General features: G+C 38.1%; 1 protein-coding gene across 3 annotated transcripts in view; it reads right to left on the bottom strand.

Moving 5' to 3' along the window:
* CASD1 (CAS1 domain containing 1) overlaps positions 1-26,641 on the bottom strand; it is a 55,116-nt gene that overhangs the window by 13,998 nt on the left and 14,477 nt on the right. For all 3 annotated transcript variants that reach the window (XM_062178607.1, XM_062178608.1, XM_062178609.1), the window contains 9 exons: positions 21,886-21,930; positions 20,568-20,630; positions 15,522-15,566; positions 14,981-15,104; positions 13,448-13,662; positions 10,977-11,399; positions 9,902-9,991; positions 2,185-2,304; positions 1,061-1,217 (listed from right to left, as the gene is read on the bottom strand). In XM_062178607.1, the coding sequence (XP_062034591.1) occupies positions 1,061-1,217; positions 2,185-2,304; positions 9,902-9,991; positions 10,977-11,399; positions 13,448-13,662; positions 14,981-15,104; positions 15,522-15,566; positions 20,568-20,630; positions 21,886-21,930 (1,282 nt within the window). The remainder of the gene's footprint in view (positions 1-1,060; positions 1,218-2,184; positions 2,305-9,901; positions 9,992-10,976; positions 11,400-13,447; positions 13,663-14,980; positions 15,105-15,521; positions 15,567-20,567; positions 20,631-21,885; positions 21,931-26,641) is intronic.

Consider the following 26,641-nt stretch of genomic DNA (forward strand, 5'->3'; position numbering starts at 1 on the left):
GCAAATGACAACTTTGGAGCTATTTTAGTTTCCTTATATGTAAAAGAGGTTGGTAGCAATGGCTTAAAGAGTTGCCTAAAAGATAAATTACATCAGTGCTTTTATTTATTCTTAATTTTTTTTTACCTTTTAACTTTTCATAAACACAAATTTAGGAACATAGTGATTCTTCCCACCATACCCACCCACATCAGTACTTTTAAACTTTGAAATAAGAAGTCTTTTCACAGTTGAATATTTACTCAAATATACATAAGAAATATATACATTGATATATTTCCCAACACATATAAGAAATCAAATAAAGCAGATCTGCAGCCTGAAGCAGGCTGCAGGGGCGTGGAATCCTATTCGGCTTTCCCTTCTCTCTTTCATTGACCTCTCTTCTGGCTCTATATCAGACAATTTGAAATCTGTTGCATGAGGTAATATGGAAAGTGGTGTTGAAAAGTTTAAATTACAAAAAGGGAAGACACATATAAGATAAATGTAAACCATTATTCTGCACTGGTATACAACTTGAACCATTTAGTTGTAATATTTTAGAAAAAGAGTTTAAGAATAGAATTTCAGGGGCTGGCGCTGTGGCGCAGCAGGTTAAAACCCCAGCCTGCAGTTCCAGCATCCCATAGGGATGCCGGTTTGAGACCCACCTACTCCAATTCTGATCTAGCTCCTTGCTAAAGCACCTGGGGAAGCAGTGGAAGATGGCCCAAGTATTTGGGCTCCTGCACCCACATGGGAGACTCAGAAGAAGCTCCTGGCTCCTGGTTTTGGATCAGCCCAGACCTGGCCATTGTGGCCATTTGGGGAATGAATCAGCAGATGGAAGACACCCCTCTCTCTCTCCCTCTCGCTCTCATTCTACCTCTCTCTGTAACTCTGTCAAATGAATAAACTACATCTTAAAAAAAAAAAAAAGAACAGAATTTCAAAATGTCAAAACTACCCACAAATTTAAATTGCCTACATCTCTTATTAAAAGTAATAGCCTTCATCAACTAAAAATAAAGCTAATAAAAAGAAAGAATGTATTTAACAGTAGAAAGAGTATATTTACCATTTGCTTTTTTTTGGATTATTTGTGGCCATAGTGCTAATGTAACATATATGACCATAAACCATACAGTGACCAAGGGGACAAAGTAATAGAATTGGTAAGGCCGATCCATTACTATGCATAACACCACTACCAGGAAATTGAGACGAAATAAGACCTAGTAAAAAGGAGAAAGATATGGTTTTCATTCCAGGAAACATGCAAAGACAGATTTTCTCTGACAGCTTATAAATGTTTAAGACACAAATAATGACTGTGCAAGTATATTTTACTAATCCCTGATATTACACTTGTTCTATAATCACTGGAAAATAAAATATTTAAGCATCATTATTTTAACTAAATCCCAGCAAAACACTGGCCTGAATTGGCCTCCCACTACAACTGCCAACTTGTTAAATGTGGGAGAAAAACCATCAACCTCCTTTCCAGGGCTAGAGAAGAGATTTGATTACTTCAAGAAAGGAGTGTTCATTTCATCTCTTGTGTGATGTCGACTGACTCCATTTGGGATTTGACTGAGAGCTGTCATAGACACAAAGTAATATTACTCAAATTAAAAAGTGTCTTTGGGATCTTTGCAACATCCATTTTAGGTATTAGTTGATGCCACTTGAACACAGAATCTGAGCAGGTTTATATTAGTGCTGTATCATTTCATGTCACCTCGGGATAATTATTTAAATTCTCTAAACCTCAGTTTCCTCATCTGTGAACATGAAGACATTTAGGATTGTAACGGGAGGAAGGGGGACATATAAATAATCTTTGGAAATCTGCCTAGTGCATGGTGAAAACAATAAACACTAATTTTCCTCTAAAAATATCATAGCATATTATAATTCTAGATAACTGTTTATATTTCTATAAAACTAAAGTGAATTAGCAATGTTGTACCTAGTATATCAGAGTTTTTATTATATATTCATCCAAATTATATTTTCCTTCCACCTCTAGTAAATCCTTTATCTCAAATTACTAAACACAGAAATAATATATTTTAGAATGTTATTTCATAAGTTCAAATGATTCATGGTCTTATAATAATGATATTTACATTTTCTTAACAGGCACAAAAGTATGTTAAATTGTAAGAAAAAGAAAATAATTAAATGCATTGTTACCTGACATACTCTATGGATTCCAAAGTCTCCTTTGATCCAAAAGTATGAGAAATGTCCATAACCTGTCTGAAATAAATAGGCAGCAACCAGAACTCGAATGTGCATGTACACAGGCAAAAACTGTGGACAAAAATAAACGGGTAAAATATATTATGTCATCAACTACACCTTGACTTATCATAAGAAGCACATTTAACAAACACAATGAATATCATTTTCATTCTGGCATTAGCTCAATGAAAAGTTTTATTCTCAAAAGTCAGGTATTCTAGAAGTGATTATAAAATGTAGACTTTGGAATCAGATGGATTCAGGTTCAAATTCTGAGGCCGCTTCTGTCTAATGTGCCTGCAAGGCAACGGGTGTTCCTGTTACCCATGTGAGAGACCCAGGTGTAATTCCTGGCTCCCAGCTGCAGACGAGCCCAGCCCTGGCTGTTACAGACATTTGGGGAGTGAATCTGCAGATGGAAGATCTCTGACACTACGCCTTTCAAATGAACAGATAAATCTTTAAAAAAATTAGTCAAATGAACATTTAGACTATTTATGTTGTGAAAGCATATTTTTTTGCAAATGCATATGCAAATAATGTAGAAACATTACTTCCCTCTCACTCTTATTTATGAAACCATTTTGTTTTATATTCCTATGTAAGTACATCCTGATCATAACAGTCATTTATTAAGGTTTTTCAGATCATCAAATCTTCACAGGATGTGAGCCACTGAAATGGAACCTGACCCACAAGTACTACTTGTAACCTTGGAACAGTCATTTCACCTGTCCAAAATCTACTGGTCCCTGTGGTGTACCTTTACCATATCCACAGCAGAACTAGTACACAGCATCTTAAGTGACTTTTTAAAAAATATTTTATTTACTTATTTGAAAGGCAGAGTTACAGAGAGGGAAAAAAAGAGAGAGAGAGAGAGAGGTCTTCCATCCACTGGTTCACTCTCCAAATGGCTACAAGGGCCAGAGCTGGGCCAATCCACAGCCAGGAGCTTCTTCTGGGTCTTCCATGTGGGTGCAGGGACCCAAGCATTTGGGTCATCCTCTGTTGCGTTCTTAGGCCTTAGCAGAACGCTGGATTGATAGTGGAGCAGCCAAGACTTGAACAGGTGCCCATATGGGACACTGGTGCCACAGGAAGAGGCTTAGCCCACCACACCACAGCACCAGTCCCCGTTAAGTGATCTTTAAAAGGCTGGTTTAGTGACATGCAACCCTTGCAATTATATGGCCAGGGGTAATTAATAAGTCTGCATAAATTTCTTTGGCTTCCTTTTTATGGACTCATCTGATCTGTCATGCAATGATTCAGCATGAACACTGCTTTTGGTTACTCTAGGTTCATGTGTCTCCGCCAAGTGATAAAATAATTAAGTGGGCATCTTAAATAGATTTTGTAATTCCTGAATGTATATATCTTTTGCATACATCCTTGAGTCCATTTCCTTCTCTGAGGGATAATATTTATTTTGGAAGAAAAAGCACCTGAATTGACAGAAGAAAACAAATGCTTACAAACAGCCTCTACTTTAACCAAACCGACGAATTGTTTCCTAAATGGGCCCTTTTTATGCCTGCACATCAACTCTCTTTTGTGGATTTGTTTATTCTGGCCTAGAATGTTCTCTCTAGCCACATTTTACTTCTTCAAACCTCATCCTTTAGTTCAGTTCAAATCTCCGTATTTTACTATCTGAGGAAAATAATTTTTCCTACCTCTGAGTTCCTACAGCAACAAGCTATATATGAAACAGTTTTATTTATTGCCTTTTATCATTAGTCTCTTGAAATGTCTTATCTAATTATTAGATCAGAAAATTTCAAAGAAGGTATATAACATTTTAGAATCATAGAGATGAAAACAGGAAATTTAGTACTGAAATAACCTCAGAATTTATTTAGTCCAAAGGTGTCTCTATATCTCATTCTTGAGTTCACTCTAAAATATCTCCTTTATGGATCTGATCAAATACATTTTAATAAAAAACATACAAACTCTCAAGGCAGTCCATTCCATTTTCAGTAGGTCATTAACTTCTATTAACTTTTTTTTTTTCCATGAAAAATTGAAATCTATATGTAAAAACTACCAGATTCAGTACTCTACGGCAGCACTGTCTAACAAATAAAATGTGAGCCTTGGGGGTCATCTTTGTGGCATAGTGGGTAAAGCTGCTGCCTGCAATGTCGACGTCCCATATGGGCGCCAGTTCAAGTCCCAGCTGCTCCACTTCTGATCCAGATCCCTGCTAATGCTTCTGGGAAAGCAGTGGAGGAAGGCCCAAGTCGTTGGGCCCTTGCACCCATTTGGGAGACCCGAATGAAGCTCCTGGCTCCTGGCTTTGGCCTGGCCCAGCACTGGCTGTTGTGGCCATTTGGGGAGTGAACCCACTCATGGAAGAACTCTCTCTCTAACCATGATTTTCAAAATAAATAAATAAATAAATAAAAAACAAGAGCTAAAGCAGGTAAAATTAATTTTAATTAATACATATTTTTATTTAACTCAATATATCTAAAATATTATTTCAACATGTAATAAGATATTTTACATTATTTTTATATGAAGTTTTTGAACTTAGTATGAATTTATCACAATTAACCATACTTAAGCTGGTATGTATGTCATAGTTTCAGAACATCTCAGCCAGGATAACTACATTTCAAGTACGTAACAGCCACACAGAGTTCATGGCTACCATGATGGAGCATCTAGCTCTAGAGTCATATGCCTGGGAAGTCCCACTCACATGTGACAGCTTCACAAGCACTTGGGAGAAGATGTGGATTCAGGTGAACCATCCACAATTACCTTAACTTCTCAATATTAAACTCAGGTTGCAAGCCCCTGCAAGTTGGGGCTGGGACTGCAAAGTTGTCGGGCTTGGTTATTATATTTAAACAATAAATGCAATTCATTTAACTGAATTAAATATTATTACAATTTGCCAAGTTCTTATCAATCCTGGCCTATTATACATTTCATGTAATATTTCTTTCAACGTTTAAGGCATTTTAAACCAATAGAAAAGTTTTAAGGCTAGTAGGATGAACATCTATATACCAGGTTGAATCATATGAACAATATGTTACAGACCAAATATTTCACTATGTATCTTTTAGAAAGAAAGAATAGTTTGATACATAATCACATTATCATTATCATGTTCAAGAAATGTCATATGAATATAATACTATCATCTAATCCATAATCAGATTTCTCTGATGACCCCAATAACAAGATTAAAAATGTTTTTTTTTTTTTTGTCTAGGAATCTTGAATCAAGGATCACACATTGCATTTAGTTGTGAAGCCTCTTTAGTCTCCTTTCACCCAAATAGTTTTTCCTTCTGTCTTTCATGAATCAAGTACAATTGGAATAAAATTTTAGTATTAAAACTATATTTGAAATTCCAACTTCATTAAGTTTAATACCTAAGCTGAATGCTGTTTCTATTCTTTTTCTAGTCCCCAAATTTCCCCTCAGAAAATTTGACTCAGGTCTCATAGTAAAAGGAAGTTACAACTTGAAGGGGCCGGTGCCGTGGCACAGCAGGTGAAGCTGATGCCTGCGATGCAAGCATCCCATATGGGTGCCAGTTTGAGTCCCGGCTGCTTCACTTCCCATCCAGGTCCCTGCTAATGCCCTGGGGAAGCAGTAGAGAATGGCCCAAGAACATGGGCTCCTGCCCCCACGTAGGAAGAGCTCCTGGTTTCCGACTGGCCCACTCCTGGCTGTTGCGGCCATTTGGGGAATGAACCAGTGGATGGAAGATCTCTGTCTCTGCCTCTCTTTATCTGTGCCTTTCAAATAAAATGATCTTAAAAATAAAAAAAAAAACTAAAGAAAAAACAAAGCATGATGGGTCACAAAATCATATACTACACTTGTATATACCAAACTTGTGGCCCTGCCATAATTTTTAAAGAATATTTATACCAACAAATAGGGTATTGCAGACCATATGGATTATTTGAATAATTCTCTGGAATTTTTGAGTTTCTCTTTTAGCATAAAAATACAGTACAACTTATTTTACTAAAAATAAAAACATTAAGATTAGGTAATTAAAATAATCATGGCAGCTTAAATTTTTTAATGTATTTTTTAAAGATTTATTTATTGTACAATTATTGTTTGTCAACAAATACAAATAATCTAATAAAAAATATTTATTTTTTATTTGGAAGGCAGACTTAGAGAGAGAGGGAGAGACGGAGAGAGAGAGATCTTCATCTGCTGGTTTACTCCCCAAATGGCTGCAACAGCAGGTGCTGAGGCAGGCTATAGCCAGGAGCCAGGAGCTTTGCCCAAGTCTTCCACATGGGTCACAGGGGCCCAAGTACATGAGCCATCTTCTGCTGCTTTCCCAGGTGCATCAGCACGGAGCTGGATTGGACGTGGAGCAGCCAGAACTCGAACTGGCACCCATGTGGGATACTGGCATTGTAGGTGATGGCTTAACTTGTTATACCACCATGGTAGCCCCTAAAAAGTTTTTAATAAGACTAATTCCTCAACTATCTAACAATCAAGTCCCAAAACATAACTTATGCTTTTAATGCTTTACCAATGTAGAAGCAGGTAATTTCTAACCACAAAATCCTATAAAAAGGTATGAGGATATGCTAATTAATCATTACAAATGATTTGTTAATTAAAAGCATGTCCTTCCAGAACAAGGATATTTTAAAATTGCAATTTAGAGTGCATTGGGATGCAGTCTAAGAAGATGTATTAGAATGCTAGGTTGGTAAATGATTATAATAGAATGCCAAATTGCCTTCACCCCTTTATGATCTAAACTCTTTCTGGAATCACTGAATTGAAGAATTTTAATCTGCAATTAATTTTTTCTATCTAATTTTATAGCAGTTTTAACCTTTAATATGTCAGCAATTAATTATGTCTCTCAGTGGCATTTTCTTTTTTTTTTCTTTCTTTTTTTTTTTTTTTGACAGGCAGAGTGGACAGGGAGAGAGAGACAGAGAGAAAGGTCTTCCTTTTGCCGTTGGTTCACCCTCCAATGGCCGCCGCGGCCGGCGCGCTGCGGCTAGCGCACCGCGCTGATCCGATGGCAGGAGCCAGGTGCTTCTCCTGGTCTCCCATGGGGTGCAGGGCCCAAGGACTTGGGCCATCCTCCACTGCACTCCCTGGCCACAGCAGAGAGCTGGCCTGGAAGAGGGGCATCCGGGACAGGACCGGTGCCCCGACCGGGACTAGAACCTGGTGTGCCGGCGCCGCTAGGCGGAGGATTAGCCTAGTGAGCCGCGGCGCCAGCTTCAGTGGCATTTTCTTAAAACGAAATCCTTTCTTTCCTCAGATTAACCCAGTCTACTCCTATGTCAGAGACACTAATGGGATTCAAGATTCATCTCCACTTATTTCGTGGAAAATATCTGGGCATATTCTATAAATTCCGAGCTGGAGTTATAAACTAAGTCTTCCTATCCTTACTTCTCCTTCCAGACCTCTTTTACTATTGTGGCTCTTCCCAAACCACTCAAATATACTAACTCCCTTCAACCGCAATAAGTACAGGAATATCACTGTTGCCAGTGATATCATGGTCATCTAATTTCAGTAAAAATTATACTCCATTCCTCTGCTCTCAAGAAAACCATCAATAATTTTTAAAATAATATACAATGAAGGATAACATCATTTTCCAATTTTTAGAGCTATCTGAAAAATCTCAGTAATAACATTATTTACTTTCTTAACAGCTCCTATGGGATTTTCAAAATATTCCTTTCTGGGCAACACTCCCCTCTTATCTCAGTTTAGCATTGATTCAGATGCTGTTTACAGATATGTGCTTTATATAAGTAAACAAAGCAATAAAAAGCAGTTCAAGAGGCTGGCGCTGTGGCATTGCAGATAAGGCTAGCACTGCAGTATCAGCATCCCTTATGGGTACTGGTTCAGGTCCCAGCTGCTCCACTTCCAATCCAGCTCTCTGCAATGGCCTAGGAAAGCAGTTGAAGATGGTCCAAATCCTTGGGACCCTGCACCTACTTGGGAGACCTGGAAGAAGCTCTTGGCTCCTGGCTTCAGATTGGCCTGGCTCTGGCCATTGTGGCCATTTCGGGGGTGAACCAGCACATCAAAGACATCTCTTTCTCTGCCTCTGCCTCTCTGTAACTCTGCCTTTCAAATAAATAAGTAAATCTTTTAAAAAAATCTCTAAAGGCCGGTGCCACGACTCACTAGGCTAATCCTCGCTTGCAGCGCTGGCACTCTGGGTTCTAGTCTGGATCGGGGCACCGGATTCTGTCCCAGTTGCTCTTCTTCCAGTCCAGCTCTCTACTGTGGCCCGAGAAGGCAGTGGAAGATGGCCCAAGTGCTTGGGCCCTGCACCCACATGAGAGACCAAGAGGAAGCACCTGGCTCCTGGCTTTGGATCGGCACAGCGCGCCGGCCATAGCAGTCATTTAGGGGGTGAACCAACAGAAGGAAGAGCTTTCTCTGTCTCTCTCTCTCACTGTCTAACTCCACCTGTCAAAAAAAGAAAAAAAAATCTCTAAAAAGAAAAGCTGGATCCAACTTTTAAAATAACAACAGTTCAGGAGTTCACAAATAGTGAGTTTTCAATCGTATTTTATGGAAATCAGTTTGAATCTTCACTATAAAAACTTTGGTTAAACAGTGGTCCTTGGGACCAGCACTGTGGTGTAGAAGGCTATGCCTCCACCTGTGGCACCAGCATCCTACATGGGCGCCAGTTCATTTCCTGGCTGTTTCTCTTCCAACTCAGCCTTCTGCTAATGGCCTGGGAAGGCAGTGGAAGGTCACCCACGTGCCTGGGCCTCTGCACCCATGTGGGGGACCTGGAAGAAGCTCCTGGCTCCTGGCTGCGGATCAGCTCATCTCTGGCTGTTGCAGCCATTTGGGGAGTGAATCAGAGGATGGAAGACCTCTCTCCTTCTCTGCCACTGTCTGTCTGTAACTCGACCTCTTAAATAAATAAATAATCTTATAAAAATAAAAAAGTGGTTCTTAGGCCTAGCCACAAAAGCTTGATTTAACTATAATGCAGTTGGAGTGTTCCAGCTCAACTCAGTGAATACAGATAATGAGAATTCTGTCTTTTAAGACCCTTGAGGAGACGGAAAAAAAAAAGAACTTTATCCAGGAGTGAAGACACTGGGTGTCCTCCACAGCATAGGAGGTTAATACTGACAAGTATGGCATATACATCTGGTCTACTATGACAGACACCTACATCTGGATTCTCTGAATACTGGGGCAAGAGAGTTTGAAGGTTTTCTAAATGCAAAAGCATAACGAAGGGTAGAATATAAAATACACTAGTGTAACTCAATTTTTTTCCATAGTAACTTGCCCACACCAAATCCTTTGTAATTGTTCTATACAAAGTTTCTTTACTTTAACTGTTCAACAAGATGATATGAAATAATATCCTTAGACATCAGCTATTTCTGCTGTATTAAAATTAAGGCCAAATAAATATAAATATATTATCATCTGACCTTTTTTAATAAAATTAATTTTGCTTTTAAAATTGAAGAGTTAGGAGAAGAATGAGAAAGCAGAAAAGTTGAGTGGGAAGAAAGAAAGCAGGATCTCTAACTGGTAGAGAATATAAAGTACAAAAAAAAAAAAAATAAAACCAGTGTCCTACAATTGTGAAGTAACATTAGCTCCTATACTGCCCAAACTTAAATTCAAAATACTTACTGTACTTGCTCCTGAGATGTGGTAAATCAAAATCACAAGTTGCATCCAGCCTTTCCATTCATCTGTTTGTTCTCTATTTAATACTTTAGTCTGTGTAAAGGAACAAAATCTGTTTTAAAATTCACAATGAAGTAATTATTTAGACAATCTCTATTAAGTATGCTAAAATTTTTTGTAAGATATAAAGCTAATCTTTCCATTGAAAGAACTTTGGTGGTGATAGGCAGGGACAGTCAAAAATTATTTTACTTCTTGTTAAAAAATTTATAATAGAAAGCTTTTAAAAATACAATCTGAATTTGAAAAACAACTGTAAACTAAAAGATTTTGAACATTTAAGTTAATTCTTATAGTTTTATATTAGAGTGAAATGTAAACTACAATAAATATGTTAAATCTAAAAATTAGTTTTATTTAGTAAAATTTTAGAATTTCAGAGTTTAAAAAATCTTATAGTTCTCTTACACTTCATTGTCAGAAAAAGTTATCTCATTATAGTTTATTTTGCCTAGTGTATTCTCATCAGAAGTGAAGAGCTGATTAATCATCCTCATTTGGGAGTTATTTTAACAGTAGAATTCCTTAATTCAAATAAATCATGTCTGGTAAAGAAGTTACACACACATTCTGAAGTGATGACAGCAATTCTAAAATATAAACTTCAGAATATTTTTGGTAGCCATATCATTATGTAAGTTCTCATTTATGTATGAATGTTTGACAAATACATAAATATAAAATTTCTGTGTATACAGGCATTTGTTAATTTATTTATTTTTTACTACAAAAGATACCAGTGCTTGTGGATGATCACAAAATCAGGAGTTTTTCTACTTCCTCCATCCCTAAGCAGGCAAAATAACACTACATCACAACATATTTTTCATACGTCATATTTTCCACCTGTTCAACAATCTTCAGTTCAGGGTCCACTAAATGAAGTATTAATTACAATAGTCCTTCATCCTCATCTAATTCCACATCCATATATTCTGGCACAGTAAATGGCATTATTTCTTTAATCTAGAGATTGGAAGAAAAGGGTAACATGAACTAGAAAGAAAATGACTCTTACCTCTTTAGTATTTTCATTGTAAAATACTCCCAAAACCAAGATGTAGATAATTGGAATAAAGAAAGAGGAATGTGTATAAAACTTGTTTTCCTTCATAAACAGATTTGCACGGTCACACATATAGAAATAAGCCATAATGAGGCCAAGTTTGCAGAGAGACTGTAAAAGTATTTCTAATGTAGATACAGGAGTACTGATAATATTTTTCTTTTCCTCTCCACTTTCCAAATCAGCACATGGTTTGTTCTTCCGATGAGCATTACGATGAATTATATAAAAAATTAAATATCCAATAATAGACACAGTGAAGAAACCAGCAGCCAGTTTCTGTGTGAGAGTCAGAGGAGGGCGTGGCTGACAACAGGAGCCGTCTACAGGCTTCAGAATCTTATTGCAATACACGTTCATCAGAATCATTGCACTCTGCGAACAAATCGAGTTATTTGGTCATTATCTTGTCGGTGATGTATTCGGCATCAGATTTTCTCCTGTGAATACTGCTGAGTTTTCAGCACTGAATCCACAATGCTTTCATACTTTTTGCTATAATTTTCCAAACCCTCATGCAAATAAATGATGACATTTCTTCAGTCTGCAATTGCTAGTTCAGGGTGTTTCAAATTTCTGAGATGTTGATCCACAATAAAATAATTTTATAGAGAACCAGGACACATTTATAAGAAACAATGCCGATCTTTAGGACTTACACTGTGCTCTAACACCATTCTATTGTTTTAAAACAACAACAACAAAAAGACAAAAACTGATTTCATGGCGACTAATGGGTTGTGACTTTTAAAAGTGAGAACGTGAGAGGGAGGAGGAAAGGTTGGAGCATAGGCAGGAGGGGGAGAAAGAAGGGAAATATCACTACATTCCTAAATCTGTATATGTGAAATACATGAAACTTGTATAATCTAAATAAAAGAATTTAAAAAAATTTAAAAAGTTAAAAAAAAAAAAAACCACTGAAGTATGTTATGGGCTAAAGAATTTTAATTGGCAGGCTTCACTTAAGATATTGAGTCCCAGTTTTCAGAAGTGAAAAACAGAATGTAAAATAACTGCTACTGAAAAGCTATTATCTCTCAGCTAAAATTTTTGTAATATGCCTTTCATTTGGTTAACAAAGACCACTTGAGATTCTATAATTGTTTTTAAAGATTTATTTATTTTCTTTAAAGGCAGTTACAGAGAGAGTCAGAGAGATCTTCCATCCACTGGTTAAGTCCCCAAAAGGTTGCAACAGCCAGGGCTGAGCCAGACCTGGGACTCCATCAAGGTCTCCCATGTGGGTGCAGGGACCCAAGCACTCGGGCCATCTTCCACTGCTTTTCCAACCACATTAGCAGACAGCTGGGTCAGAAGTGGAGCAGCCAGGACTTGAATCAGTACCCATATGGAATGCTGATGTTGCAGGCAGAGGCTTAACCATCTGTGCCATGACCAGCCCCAGTATTCTGTATTTTATGACTTCTAATGTTAAGTAAAATGTAGAATCTTCAAATAGTTTGATTACAATAAAATTATTCTAGGCAAGCTTTTGAGATTCTGTCCGGTTGAAGGAGAAGCCAAATTTTAGTTGTATAAAACTCTTATAGCTTAGACTTCTGTGGAACTCTTGATGATATTATTTAAGCCTGAGCATTCAAAATACTCAAATGGTCAGATACATTACCCTTTTAGCCCCTGAGACTTCAGGAAGTTCTATGGTTGATACTCTTGAAGACACCAGCCTACAAATTTCATTACAAAGTTAAGTAGCTTCTAAGCTGTCCACAAAGCTCCTCAATGCATACAAAAAAACTATCTGTACATGCAAAAATAGATATCTTTCTGCAGAGGAGGAATGGAATCATTGTCTTTATCAGATACTCAAAGGGTTTATGCAACCCTCAAAAGGTTAAGAATCATTGCTTAATAAGAAAAACTCTAACCTGTTCTACTATATGTGAACATTTACAACTATGCACTTCTCTTTCACACTTAACCTAAATCTCCTTCCAGCTGTTGATCTGGATTTGTTCAATATCTAATTTATACCATGGGTAATGGCTAGGCTCTATAAGCTGTAAGTAAATAATAGAAATTGTTTTATACCTTTAACAAATGTGCTCTTCACTGAAGCTTACTTTTGCAAGCTTAAGCTTTAATATTAGAGGAACAGGGTAATTTTCAAACCTGAGGGTTCTGAGAACTTGAACCTTCATATAATCAAAAACTAATATTGATTAGCACGCCACAAAAGAAGTTCTTCTTTCTCCCTTCCATAACTTATTTATTATGGTAAACTCTCACTCCCTGTATCTTCAGGTAGATGATAAAAAGCAAAGTTATTTCTAAAAGCATATCTAAATAGAATAAATGGCAATGAAAATGGTAATAAAGTAAATTATTTCTAATCATGCTACAGTGACTTTTGGCTTGAACCAACTGATAGTCTACATCTATGGACAAACAAGAATTCTTACAGTTTCTCTGCTTGATTCAGGAAGATGTAGGCCATCCAAAGAGTCCATGATGGTTTCTTGAGCAATTAATTTGGAAACACTGAACATCTTAACATTTGATTTAGAATTTCTGGTGCTACTATTCAAAATACTGACTGCAGCTTCATTGTAGGCATCTATCTTCTCATTCGTGATCATTTTCCTATTTTCACTTAATAGAACTTCATAAACAGGATCTACATGCAAAACACATTTTTAAATGGTAGAAACTGATCATGCAAGTTAGTTGATCCACATTTCATATTTTGTTCTGAAAGTCCAAATAATACCAGTTACCTCATCATTTTTTCATAAAGCTGGCCAAAGTTTACAATAGATTTTCTATTTTCTATTCAATTTGTGAGTAAATTAACATTGTTCTCATATTTAAAGAACTTTTATCTCTATGTACACAGTTTTGGGAAAACAGCTTCATGTTCTAGTATATCTTAAGAGTTTAAAAATCTTGGAGTCTGGGTTATACTGGGTAACAAGAAATTAATACTGGATTATGAAAGTTTGCCTAATAAATAGCAGCCAATTTCATTTTTTTCTGTCACTGCCTAATTCTATAAACTTTGTTCACAGGACTAGAAAGTAAGATATTTTGTTTAATTTTTAAGAGGGAGGGAGGAAGGGAGAAAGAAACATTTCCCAACTGCCACTTCACTCCCCAAAAGGCTACCATAGCTGGAGCTGGCCCAGGCCACAGCCTGGAGCTGGCAACTGGGAACTCCACCAGGCTGAACTGCTCAGTTATCCGCTGCCTCCGAGGGTGTACATTAGCAGGAAGCTAGCATAAAGTCGACACAGGACACAGGCATCCCAAGCAGCTTCTTAACCAACAGCAAATGTCAGTCCCCAGGTGGTAACGCTATTTGAGGATTGAGATGTCTATTCTTGTACTGCTTACGCTAAATAATTTAAATTAATTTTTTCTCATCTTTATAAGAAAAAGGTTAACAATGAGTCTGTGAGTAAAATAGGGATTGTGGAGCAGATTATTATCACCCTTTCTTGTTCCATTAAATTTGACATTCAACGTGGAGATAATCCTGAGTTTCTGACAAATAGCTTGAATTACTAAAATATGTAAGGCATTTCATATTGTGTGAGGCATGAACTAATGAACATTCTATAAATTCCTGAAAAGAGTTATACTAATATTCTACTTTCTCTTAAGGAATTTCATTACCAAGCATAAACTAGAGGGTGTGAATTTTAATATATGCTAGTACACTTACTTCCCAATGACTCTAACACTATGAAGCAGATGTTAGTATCTGTTTCCTAATCAGAAGTGTGCTTGATAAGCAGTGAAGCACCAGTGAACAGACCTTTGTTACATTCTGCAGCTGAAGTTCCTGATGAAATTTATTACTCTGTTGTTTAAATTTTAAAAAAGTAGTTCAAGTTTCCTCTATTCTTAGACTATATTCCCATAAACTGAAACAAACAAAAACCTACTCCTTAAAATATAAACAAAATGACACTTTCAAATTATTTGTTTCTTACCTTGTAAGACCCAATAAACATCACTAGTCTTTGCCAATTTTTCTAAAAGTGGTGCAATGGAGGTGATGTTCATCTTATATTGTGAAAGTGCTTCATTGCTCCCATTGTGAATCTTGATGGACCACTGAAAAGAAGTGAAAATTCAGCACTAATTTGGTATTAATCAGAGAAAACTTAATGTACATAATTTACCTATTATAACAAGGAATCTTATTTTAAGATAATTCCAATTTTTATTCAATATTGGAATAAAACCTGGTCAAATTAGTTCATCAACTATATGAAGGTAGTCTAATAAAATCAGACTTTCAATGTATACATTAATGAGGAATATAATTTTAGATATAATACTGATACATAACAGCAAAATTCACTCAAACTTATTCAGATATTTTTATTAAAATTCATTAGTCTGATGATTTATAACAAAAATAGGAATTAAGATATAAGCACAATTAAGAATTTTACTTAAAATAACTTTTTCAGCATGTCCTTAACTGTGGAATAAAATTATTATGTAAAAATACAGATAATAACTTACTGTGGCAGCTCCTGCTACAATCACATGGGGCTTTCCAATGGGATCCTAAAGGAAGAAAAACCTTTATAATAGTGTTAAAACCAGTTCAGAGAATGAATGTAAGTAACATCATTTAGTTTTTCCCTTGAAATTTAATTCTTCCTTCTAAGTGTGTTTTAAGTTTTTAGAATTCCTTATTAGATACTTGTTACAGCAACATAAATATCCATGCCTAAAATACATGATTATACGGTTACACAGAATGGCATGCTGTTTATATGATTACCTCTTTGGTATTCTTAAAAAAAAAAAACACTACTGAAATCTAATGTAAACTAATATTACTTTGGACTCTGAATAAAGAGTACATAAATTATGTACAGTAAAGTTGTAGTGTATCGGTCTAGTAAAAAGTATTCATGGAAGCCTACAGGATACACAGAGTTACACGGTAAATAAAAAACAAGGTCAGTGCCCTAAAGCAACAGACTTTTGGGAAATTAAATTCAACATGTATTTAACAAAATAAACTCATAATTATTAAAATCCAGATATGAAAAAAACACTGAGATAGTATGCATATCTTATCAAGTAAGGACAGAGCTCAGAACAGTTACTAGGAGGAGCCCTGGCAGGAGCACAGTCAGAACTTCAGGCTCCTGTCTTCTGAGTTCAACACACTCTGAACCACATCAAAGACCTAACAGTACAACCATGTATCTGATGAATAATTAACAACAAGCAGGAAATGTAATAACAAACCTGTCTCATATTTCTAAAAAAGTACAGTTAGTCTCATTACAACGGTAACACATGCTCAATGCAGCATGCTCTGAAAACAGTAAAATAACATTAAAATGGATGACCCAATGCTGTTAAGAGAGATTCCCATTTCTAGTTTGGCGATCTTTATTTTATTTAAAAATTTTTTTGTATTTTTTTTTAACTTTGCCTCTCATTCTTTGGTGGCTCCATTTTTCACCCTCACAGTGGTAATCCTGGTAATCCCTACACAGCTCCCTCTCGGAAGTCTAATTACCAAACTTACCAAGGACAACAGAACTCAGAGCTCCTGCCTGGCTGCCCCCATCTGACATCTCCACCTATGGACAGGCCCCTACTGCTCTCCGGGCTGACCCTTACTCAGGTCCAGATCTGCTCCCTTCTTACTTCTGGAGCCAGAACCCATTAGTTACTGGTCCTCCCTGCAGCAGTATCACCTCATGAGTTACCTCCGCCAACACTATCCGTCTCACCTAAAGCATGAACCTCATCCACTGTGAGCCCGCCCCCCAGTGTCAATCTCCTCCTCCTCCTCCACTCTCCCTCCTCCCCTCAGCCTAAACTGTTCAATCATCTTCCCCCTCAGAAGCCGCGCTTTGGCCCTGTCTTACTCTCAGTCTTCCATCTCACACCTGTAACCAACAGATGCATCCGTCCCCACTCAGCCAGTTCCTTTCTCTCTCACTTATGTCTCAATGTGCCACCTTTGGAATCTGGCTTCACCTTTAAAGCTGCTGTCAGAGGCTGGCACTGTGGCACAGGCAGCCAAGCCTCTGCCTGTGGCACCAGCATCCCATATGGGTACCCATTCACGTCCCAGCTACTCCTCTTCTGATCCTGCTCTCTGCTATGGCCTGAGAAGGCACTAGAAGATGGCCCATGTGCTTGGGCCCCTGCACCTGTGTGGGAGCCCCAAAGAAACTCCTGGCTCCTAGCTTCGGATCAGCTCATCTCCAGCCATTACAGCCATTTGAGGAGTGAACCAGCGGATGGAAGATCTCTCTCTCTCTTTCTCTCTCTGCCTCTGCCTCTCTGTAACTCTGTCTTTCAAATAAATAAATCTTTAAGGAAAAAAAAATTGCTGTCAGAGCCAGTTAATGTAGTCTGGTCTGCTATGGCCTGGAGCTTTGTTACAGTTCAGCTAGTTTTTTTTTTTTTTTTTTTTTGACAGGCAGAGTTAGAGAGAGAGAGAGAGAGAGAAAGAGAGAGAGAGAAAGGTCTTCTTTCCATTGGTTCACCCCCCAAATGGCCGCTACGGCCGGCGTGCTGCGCCAATCCGAAGCCAGGAGCCGGGTGCTTCCTCCTGGTCTCCCATGCGGGTGCAGGGCCCAAGGACCTGGGCCATCCTCCACTGCACTCCTGGGCCACAGCAGAGAGCTGGACTGGAAGAGGAGCAACCAGGGCAGAATACAACACCCTAACCGGGTGCCGGCACCACAGGTGGCGGACTAGCCAAGTGAGCCATGGCGCCGGCCATGTTCAGCTAGTTCTAAAGAGACACTGATTATTAGCCACCTCTCGAAGTTTTTCTCTCTCCTGTATGTGAGGTTATACTCCCTGCTCTCTTGCTTTTCTTCTTTATTGCTGCTTCTCAGAATCTTCTCCATAATTCCTTTCCCTACAAGCTCTCCTCTTTAATTCCTATCTCCTTTATTTATTCAATCTTTTCATTCATATAGCTTCAAGTCTCTCTTCAATTCACACCAAGACCCCTCTAATCCATCCAAGATCAGACTTTAATAATTCCCATTCACCTACTTAAATTGAAATTGCTGATTTCTATAGAATGTAGCCTAATTTCCTACTACTGCTCATCAGTCTCCTGTTTAAAACTTTCAATAGTTTTCCACTACCCTTCAATCCAAAGTCTTTATTTTTAGGAAACATGCCCTGATGTATTTAGAAGCAACAACAAAAATGGACAGACATAGACAGAGGTAGATAAAAATCAATGCCCCCAAACATGATTTAGCATATCACATGCAATCTAGTATCTCTTACCAACTTCCCTCAAAACGAGACTCACAAAAAGAACCACCAAAAGCGAACACAGATAAAGAATCACTTTGTCTTTCAGCTCCAGCCACACCACACAAGCTGCTGAATCCTGGCCCAGGCTGCACACTCTCCTTGACATTGCTGCATAGGCTATTTCCTTCTCAAGGATGAATCCTACCTTTTACTCCACACTCTCACCTTTGAGATCGCTTTATCTGAAAACTAGTTAGAAAAACTTTAACAATCACATTTACAGCCTATCCCCTGTAACTTTGTCCCTTGTCAATCGCTTCATCACCTCTACATGTCATCATTTGGAAGCCTACGCCAGTGACAATTCTGTCCCCCTGACCAGCTCATCAACAGTGTTCAGCCCAGGGCCCAGACTGTGGCAGGAGACTTCTAAATTTCTTCTCAACTCAACTGCGCTAAAGCCTAGAGACTTCTATAAGGCTATTCTATTATATGAGTTTATCCTCATAGTCCATAACTTTTCTTGAAATATTATAGCTTTGGTGAAATCTTTTAGACCATCACCTATACTCTCACCATCCATATCCTTAGTTCCTCTTTTTCTTTGTGTTTTCATAGTTCTTTGTGCTTAGTTTTCTGTTAGACTTCAACTTACCTTATCATTATTAATCAACAAGTCACTCTCCACTGAACTGCACATTTTCTTAGGGCTGAGGCGGGGCTAATGCCCAACTACATCCCTAACATTCAGAACAAGGCAATCATAGTACATAAATAGTAAAAATGTGGGTCTTTTTATTTTCAGGAACTAGCAAAGCAGTACAGAAATAATGTAAAAATAGATACACACACACATATGCACAAACACATGAGAGGTCTACAGAGTTCCATTATGAAAAACTATGCACAGATTAAAACTTTTTTTGTCCCAAAATAAAGTTGTTTTAAAATTCTCCTTTCTTATGAACAAAGTCCCTTGTACATACATACATACTTTGAGTCAATGAGAATCACCAATTAATCAATCTTAGGTGACTACATACTTATATCAAAATATATATTAGAATTTTTCCTTTTCCCCAACAATCTAAAAGGAATTTCACAACAGAAATTAAACTCCAAAATTAATTTTAGCAAATTATGGGAACTACAAATTTGGCTACATAATGCAACTCCAGGTTAGTAAGCAACATAAAAACTTAAAGGTTTGTGTGATCCTGCAGGACTTAACACTAAATTGAGGTTTAACCATGAATTTCTACTCCTTTACAAGATATTCTTTCAATTTCAGCCATAAATATGAAGCACATCTTTAAATTATTTAAAAATATACATATAATACTGCTGTATACTTCTGGACATCAACAAAAGCACAATACATTAAGTGCAGAAAGCTGAATTCAAGAAACTGTCTCTCCAAGTTTTATTTTGTTTTGTTTTTTGAGACTTAGACACCTTTTCTCAAAGAAAAAAGTTAGAATACTGGATAAGTTCTCACATGATTCTACAAAAACCTATTCATTGTATGATGCTAACTACAATACTAAACATTTTCTGTGAAAAGAAGCAAAAAGAAATGATGTTGCAGAACAAGCAATTAAACAAAACAAGGTCAACAAAATTGAATATTGGTTCATCCACTTCAAATGCAAATGCCTCTGAGGAAGAAGATGGGTTTAATTACAGACCTGACAAAGAGCTATATGGAGACTGCTGTAGAGACTGTAAACTCGTGAGAATTTAGGGGTTTTCTGAGGCTAACAGGATGTCTGCCCTTATATCTAATTTATCTCTGCACATTCCAAGATGAAACATAGTAGCCTCATTTCTTCTGGCACAAATGCAATGATAAAACAAAAGAAAGGCTAAGAAAACAGAACAAAAAGTTTCCTTAAGTATCTAGACATGAGTTTGAAGGACAAAATGAGAAATGGCTCAAGAGAATAGTGAGCTGGAACAATTACCAGGGTTTGAATGAGCTAAACTATACCAGTAACAGAAAATCGTAAGCTTGGAAAGTCTGGCAGAAGCAAAATCTGCCTTTCCACCTTTCTGTTAGAATGGTGGCAGCAGGGCAGAGACAATGGATCCACACTGTTTCTTCCCAGTGAGGTGCTACAGCGTGGATCCATTGTCTGCCCTGCTGTCACGGCTTAGTTGCGATCAAGAAGGTAGGGACAAAGTATAGGACAACGCGACCATTAAGTAAAGGGAAGAAGAGCCACGAATGCTCATGGGCTTTTAAAAATTATTCCCAAAATAATAAGGAAAAAAAAATAAGGAAAAAAAAGGCCTACATTTTCAAATACAGACCTCAGTCCATACTTTGATACACTGTTTCATAGAACCATTAACTTCTGGATGCCACAGAAAATCCTAAAAGAGAAATGTCAGAAGCAAAGACAAAGTCAAACCCCTGAAAATGAACTTAACATTCTCTTACAGAGCACTTAAAACTAGACCACCACCCTAAGACATTTTCTTATCCTGTCTCAGCTGGGCAAGAATCTCACAATGGTTCTTGTATCCACTTCTGTCCTGTAATCTACTCCGCACATTTTTGGCAAAGAAATCTTTCAAAAATTTATGTCTGGTCCTGCCACACTCTGTTTAAGTACCCAGTGACTTTTATTTACCCTAAGAATAAAATCCAAAGTCCCTACAATTGCTAGGAAGGTACAGGATCTGACCTGCACTGTCCTGCACTTTCCCCTTGTTCTTTGGGTACCATTCAGCTCCTGGAATGCTGTCTGTCCTCCTTGGTCACCAGGACTTTGCACCTATCATTCCTTCTGCCCCTAATGCTTGTAGACTCTCACTGAATCTGGCTAAGGCCCACTTAGCCTGAGGCCACAGGTGAAACATCTACACTTGGAGGAGGAAAATGACTTCTGGTTCCTTGCTCTGTACGTTCCTATTGCCCCACTGTTCCACTGCCATTCTGATGCAACTGGTACTCGCGTGCAGAAAACTATAATGTCCTGGAATGACATTTTTCTCTTGACTCTAACTGAAGCCATATATATTCTGTTAAAGACAGTAGTATTGAACACATATGAGCTTCAAATGTCCATACAAGATTCTTTTTTTCCTGGATAAAAATTTAAGACACCTGGGGTAGGTATTTGGCCTAGCAGTTAAGATGTTGGTTAAGACACTTGCATCCCATACTGAACTGTCTGACTTCAAGATCCTAGCTCTGTTACTGCTTTTAGCTTCCTGCTAATGTATTCTCTGGGAGGTAGCAAGTGATGATTCAAGCATTGGGTCCTGACACCCATATGGGAAACCTGGATTAGATTTCCAACATCTGGCTTTGGGTTAGCCCAGCTCTGGCCATTGCAAGCATTTGGGGAGTGAACCAATGGATGGGGGGGGCACTTCTCTGTCTCTCTCTCCATCTATCTCCTTAACAAATAAAAATTTTAAAAAAGATTAGAGAGCCCAAGTTTTCTACTTTATTGCACAAAACAACACAGACATGTATTCAATTATCTTACCATTCACATCCACTCTTAAAAAGACACTGAAATATATTTAGTGTATACAAAGCAGTAGCTGAACTACAAATAAGCCAATGACTATAGCTTCAACATTATATAACATCCAGCTTACTATCACATTAACTTACCACTTTAACAGAAGAAACCTTGTCTTCAAAAGGAATGTTCTCATGCTGCCATAAAAAAGATGACAGAGAATATTAATGCACACATTAAATCCACATAAATTACTCCCCTTCTACCTGCTTTTGTTAATTTATTTTCTTTATCAAAGCTCAACTATGTATACATTCAACCTGAAGGCAAACAAATCTATATGGAATATAAAAAAGTGACATCAGTTAAATTATTTATATGTGATTCCAACATCTAAGATATGGCTCCAAGATAAAACCTCAACTACAAACAAGCAGACACATGAATATGCCTATATAAACTATTGCCAAGCTTACCAGGATTCCAATTTCGTCCTGTTGGTACCACCTATGCAGAGACAGGCTGCTTCCTGTCATGACTAGCTCTGGCAATGCAATATGCTAAATGCCACACTGACACTTGGCAATTCTCCGGTCTATATTGTGATCTGATGCAGTGACTGAGGAGACTAAATGTTCCAAAGTACACTGGGCCATGGCAAAAATTCCAACAGCAGGAACTCTCAAATGACTGTAGTACAGAGTTTCTTCCCATCCTGCCCAGCACATGAGTGTTACGTGGGAAATAAACTTCTACCTTGTTCAGACTCTGTAGAGTGGTTTATTGCCACAGCAATATCTGATCCATTCACACCAGTACACTAGCATAGGCCATGGTAGAACAGAAATGGGCATATATGATGCTAGGTTACTAGAAAGTTCACTTTGAAGACACTAAATAGTCTACTTGTGGGAAAAATTAAAACTTGGAGACTACAATTTCTTGAAATCGGATGTTTCATATAGAGAATGGAAATCCTTTCAGAATTGGAAATCCTGGGTGGGAATGGCCGATACAATACAAAGCTAATTTTGATAATTAGATAGAAGGAGAAAGGCTGATGTAGGAAATGTTAACTGGGGGGTGGGGTGTGTGTGTGTGTGTGTGTGTGTGCTGTGGCACAGAAGTATAAGCCTCAGCCTACAGTGCCAGCATCCCATGCGGGTGCCAGTTCTGGTTGCTCTACTTCTGATCCAACTCCCTTCTAAGGTGTCTGGGAAAGCAGCAGCAGATGGCCCAAGTATGGATGAGAAGTTACAGTATTTACATTTAAATCACTATGAAATATAGTTTTATTTTTTCAACAGGCTAACTTTTTAGATTCCTTTTGTTCCTCCTCAAACATCATATCTGAAAGAAACCTTGAGACCATTAATTTTAGGGAACCTCAAGGTATGTTGCATGAAAATGCTTGCTTGAACAACTACATCTGGGAAAAACTGGGTCAATCAAAACCACACAGGTGTTCCCCTCCTACTATTCCATCCCTGATCTTTTTAAAATTTATCCTCAGAGAAATAATGTGTCATAAACCTTCTTCTAATTCAACTCAATTGCTTATTTTCCTTTATTATTTAAAATTTTTTAAAGATGCATTTATTTAAAAGGTAGACTTACAGAGAGAGAGAGAGAGAGAGATAAGAGAGAGAGAGATAATAAGAGATAAGACAGCCCCCTGCAACAGCTGAGGCTGGGTCAACCCAAAGCCAGAAGCCTGGGTCTCCCACCTGGGTGGCAGGGGTCCAAATACTTGGGCCATTTTCCACTGCCTTCCCAGGCCATTAGCAGGGAGCTGGATCAGAAGTGGAATAGCCAGGACTCGAACCAATGCTCATTTGGGATGCCAGCATTACAACAGCAGCTTACCTCACTGTACCACAATGCTGGTCCCGCCTTTATTATTCTAATATAGCATTTGACATATACAAAAAAGTCACATATATGAAAGCCACAAAGCACAGCAAAAAAATAAATACTCATGAGTCCACGACACAAATTAGAGCATATCCGAGACACTCAACTACCTATGTGGTCCCCTCCCTGTTAACTCTCTGCTTTACCCAATGGAAACTACTGTTTTGAATTGCATAGTACTACTTGGCTTTTTTTTTTTTTTTTTTTTGACAGGCAGAGTGGACAGTGAGAGAGAGACAGAGAGAAAGGTCTTCCTTTGCCGTTGGTTCACCCTCCAATGGCCGCCGCGGTTGGCGCGCTGCAGCCGGCGCACCGCGCTGTTCCGATGGCAGGAGCCAGGTGCTTCTCCTGGTCTCCCATGGGGTGCAGGGCCCAAGCACTTGGGCCATCCTCCACTGCACTCCTGGGCCACAGCAGAGAGCTGGCCTGGAAGAGGGGCAACCGGGACAGAATCCGGTGCCCCGACCGGGACTAGAACCTGGTGTGCCGGCGCCGCAAGGCGGAGGATTAGCCTAGTGAGCCGCGGCGCCGGCCAGCTTTTTTTTAAATATAGTTTTCATCACATATATATGTTAGATGATTAATTTTGAAAATTTTCAAATGTGAAATATTTGACAGTTACATGAACACCCAAAACCCTTTACCAGTGAATGTTTTCTTTTTTAAAAAAATTTATTTTCTTTTTACAGATTTATTTATTTATTTTAAAGGCAGAAATACAGAGAGAAGGGGGATAAAGGGGGGAGAGAGGGAGGGTGGGAGGGAGAGAGAGAAAGAGAAAGAGAAAGAAAGAGAGAGAGAGAAAGAGAAAATGAATCAATCTTCCATTTGCTGGTTCACTCCCCAAATGGTTCCAAGGACCAATGCTGGGCCAGGCTGAAGCCAGGAGCCAGGAGCTTCCTCCTGGTCTCCCACATGGGTGCAGGGGCCCAAGTGCTTGAACCATCTTCTGCTGCTTTCCCAGACACATTAGCAGGGAGCTGGACTGGAAGTGGAATAGCCACAACTGGAACCCATATGGGATGCCGGCACTGTAGGCTGAGGCCATGGCGCCACCTCCCAATTAATATTTTCTATATCAGCTTTCTCTCCTTCTCTCTAAAAACACATATACACAGTTTTTCTATTTGTTAAATTCTGTGAAAGTAAATTACAGATATAATATTTCACCCTTAAATACTTCAGTATATAACTCCAAAGAACATAGGCATTCTCAAATATAACTACGATACTAGAATCTCATCTAAGAAATGTAATATTGATAAAATACTGTTAAATTGTAGTCCATATTGAAATTGCCCCAATTTCCCAATAGCATCCTCTATTGTTCTTATATTTTAATTTAGAATCCACTTAAAAATCAGGTATGATGTTTAGTTGCCATGTCCCTATGTCTTATTTAATCTAGAATATCCTCTGGCCTTTAAAAACTTGTATGTATCAAATTATTAATAAACATATCAAATATATTATTTGTGTAGTGTCCAGGTCAATTGATACAATATATCATAATCTAGACTGTTAATGGCAGTTATCTTCTCATAGATGTCTCTTAATACATAAGTAAAAGCTTTCCTGATGGTTCCATAAGCTATACAAATATTATCCTCATATGATAATGCAATTTATTTATTTAATGCTATTATTTATTTATTTGAAAGGCAGTCTCTCTCTCTCTCTCTCTCTCTCTCTCTCTCTCTCTCTTTCTCTCTCTCTCACACACACACACACACACACAATCTTCCACTTGGTATCACTCCCCAAATGCCTGCCAACAGTTGGGCCTGGCTGAAGTCAGAAGACTGGAATTCCATACAGAACTTCCACGGGGATGGCAGGAACACAAGTGCTTGGGCCATCACCTGCCGTCTCCCAGACACACTAGCAGGAAGTTGGATGGGAAGAAGAGGTGGGAACTGAACCCACACACTCTAATATGCAATGTGAGTGTTCCAAGCAGCCACATAACCTACTGTGTGCCACAATGCCCATCCCACAAATTATCTTCTGAAGTGTGACCACCTACAGTCTCAAGTTTATAAAGCATCCACTGATACATAGCCCTCTTTAATAAATTTCACCAGATATCATATTTCTTGCTATTGACAGATTCAATTTCTGCCATTATACTTCATCTATGGCCTCAATCCACAATTCTCTGATTACTAGTGACGTTAAACATCTTTCAGACTTACATTAGGATCTGTTTTTCTACTTCTGTGAAATGCCTGGCCACGCTTACTGCTCCTCCCTCTTTTGTCTATTGGGTTGCCTTTGTTACTAATTTGTAGTTCCTTATATTCCTTGGATATATGTTGCAAATATCTTCTCCCCATTTGTAACATGTTTTTTCCCTTAAAGTATCTTTTGAAGAATACATACTCTTAAGGTGGGTAAACTTTTATTTGTATGGTTAATATTTCCTGTTTCTTACTTAAAATGCTTTTTCCTATTATGAATAATAAAGATATTATTGGAGCCTGTGTTGTGGCGTAGCACATGAAGCCACTGCCTATGACACTGGATCCACAGGTGCCAGTTCACATCCTAGCTGCTCCACTTCCGATAAAGCTTCCTGATAATGGCTGGGAAACACAACAGAGGATGGCCCAAGTGTTTAAGCTCCTGTCATGCACATGGGAGACCCTGATAAGGCTCCTAGCTTCAGCCTGGCTTAGTCCTGGGCATTGTGGCCACTTGGGGAATGAAACAGCAGATGGAGGACCTCTCTGTCTCCATCTCTGTCTCTCTCTATATGTAACTCTGATTTTCAAATAAATGAATAAAATTTAAATAGAGGAATAAATAACTTAAAATACATTGCATTTTTTAAAAAAAAGATTTTCTTAGAATTCTTTTCTAGAAATTTCAAAGCTTTGACTTCCACCTTTAAATCTAAACTCATCTAGAAATAATTTTACTTAGTGGTGTGAGGTGGGGATCCAATTTCACTTTTTCCCATGCATATAACCAACTGCTTCAGTGTAACTGATC

Source organism: Lepus europaeus, chromosome 20, assembly GCF_033115175.1.
Source record: "Lepus europaeus isolate LE1 chromosome 20, mLepTim1.pri, whole genome shotgun sequence".
Taxonomy (NCBI): Eukaryota; Metazoa; Chordata; class Mammalia; order Lagomorpha; family Leporidae; genus Lepus; species Lepus europaeus.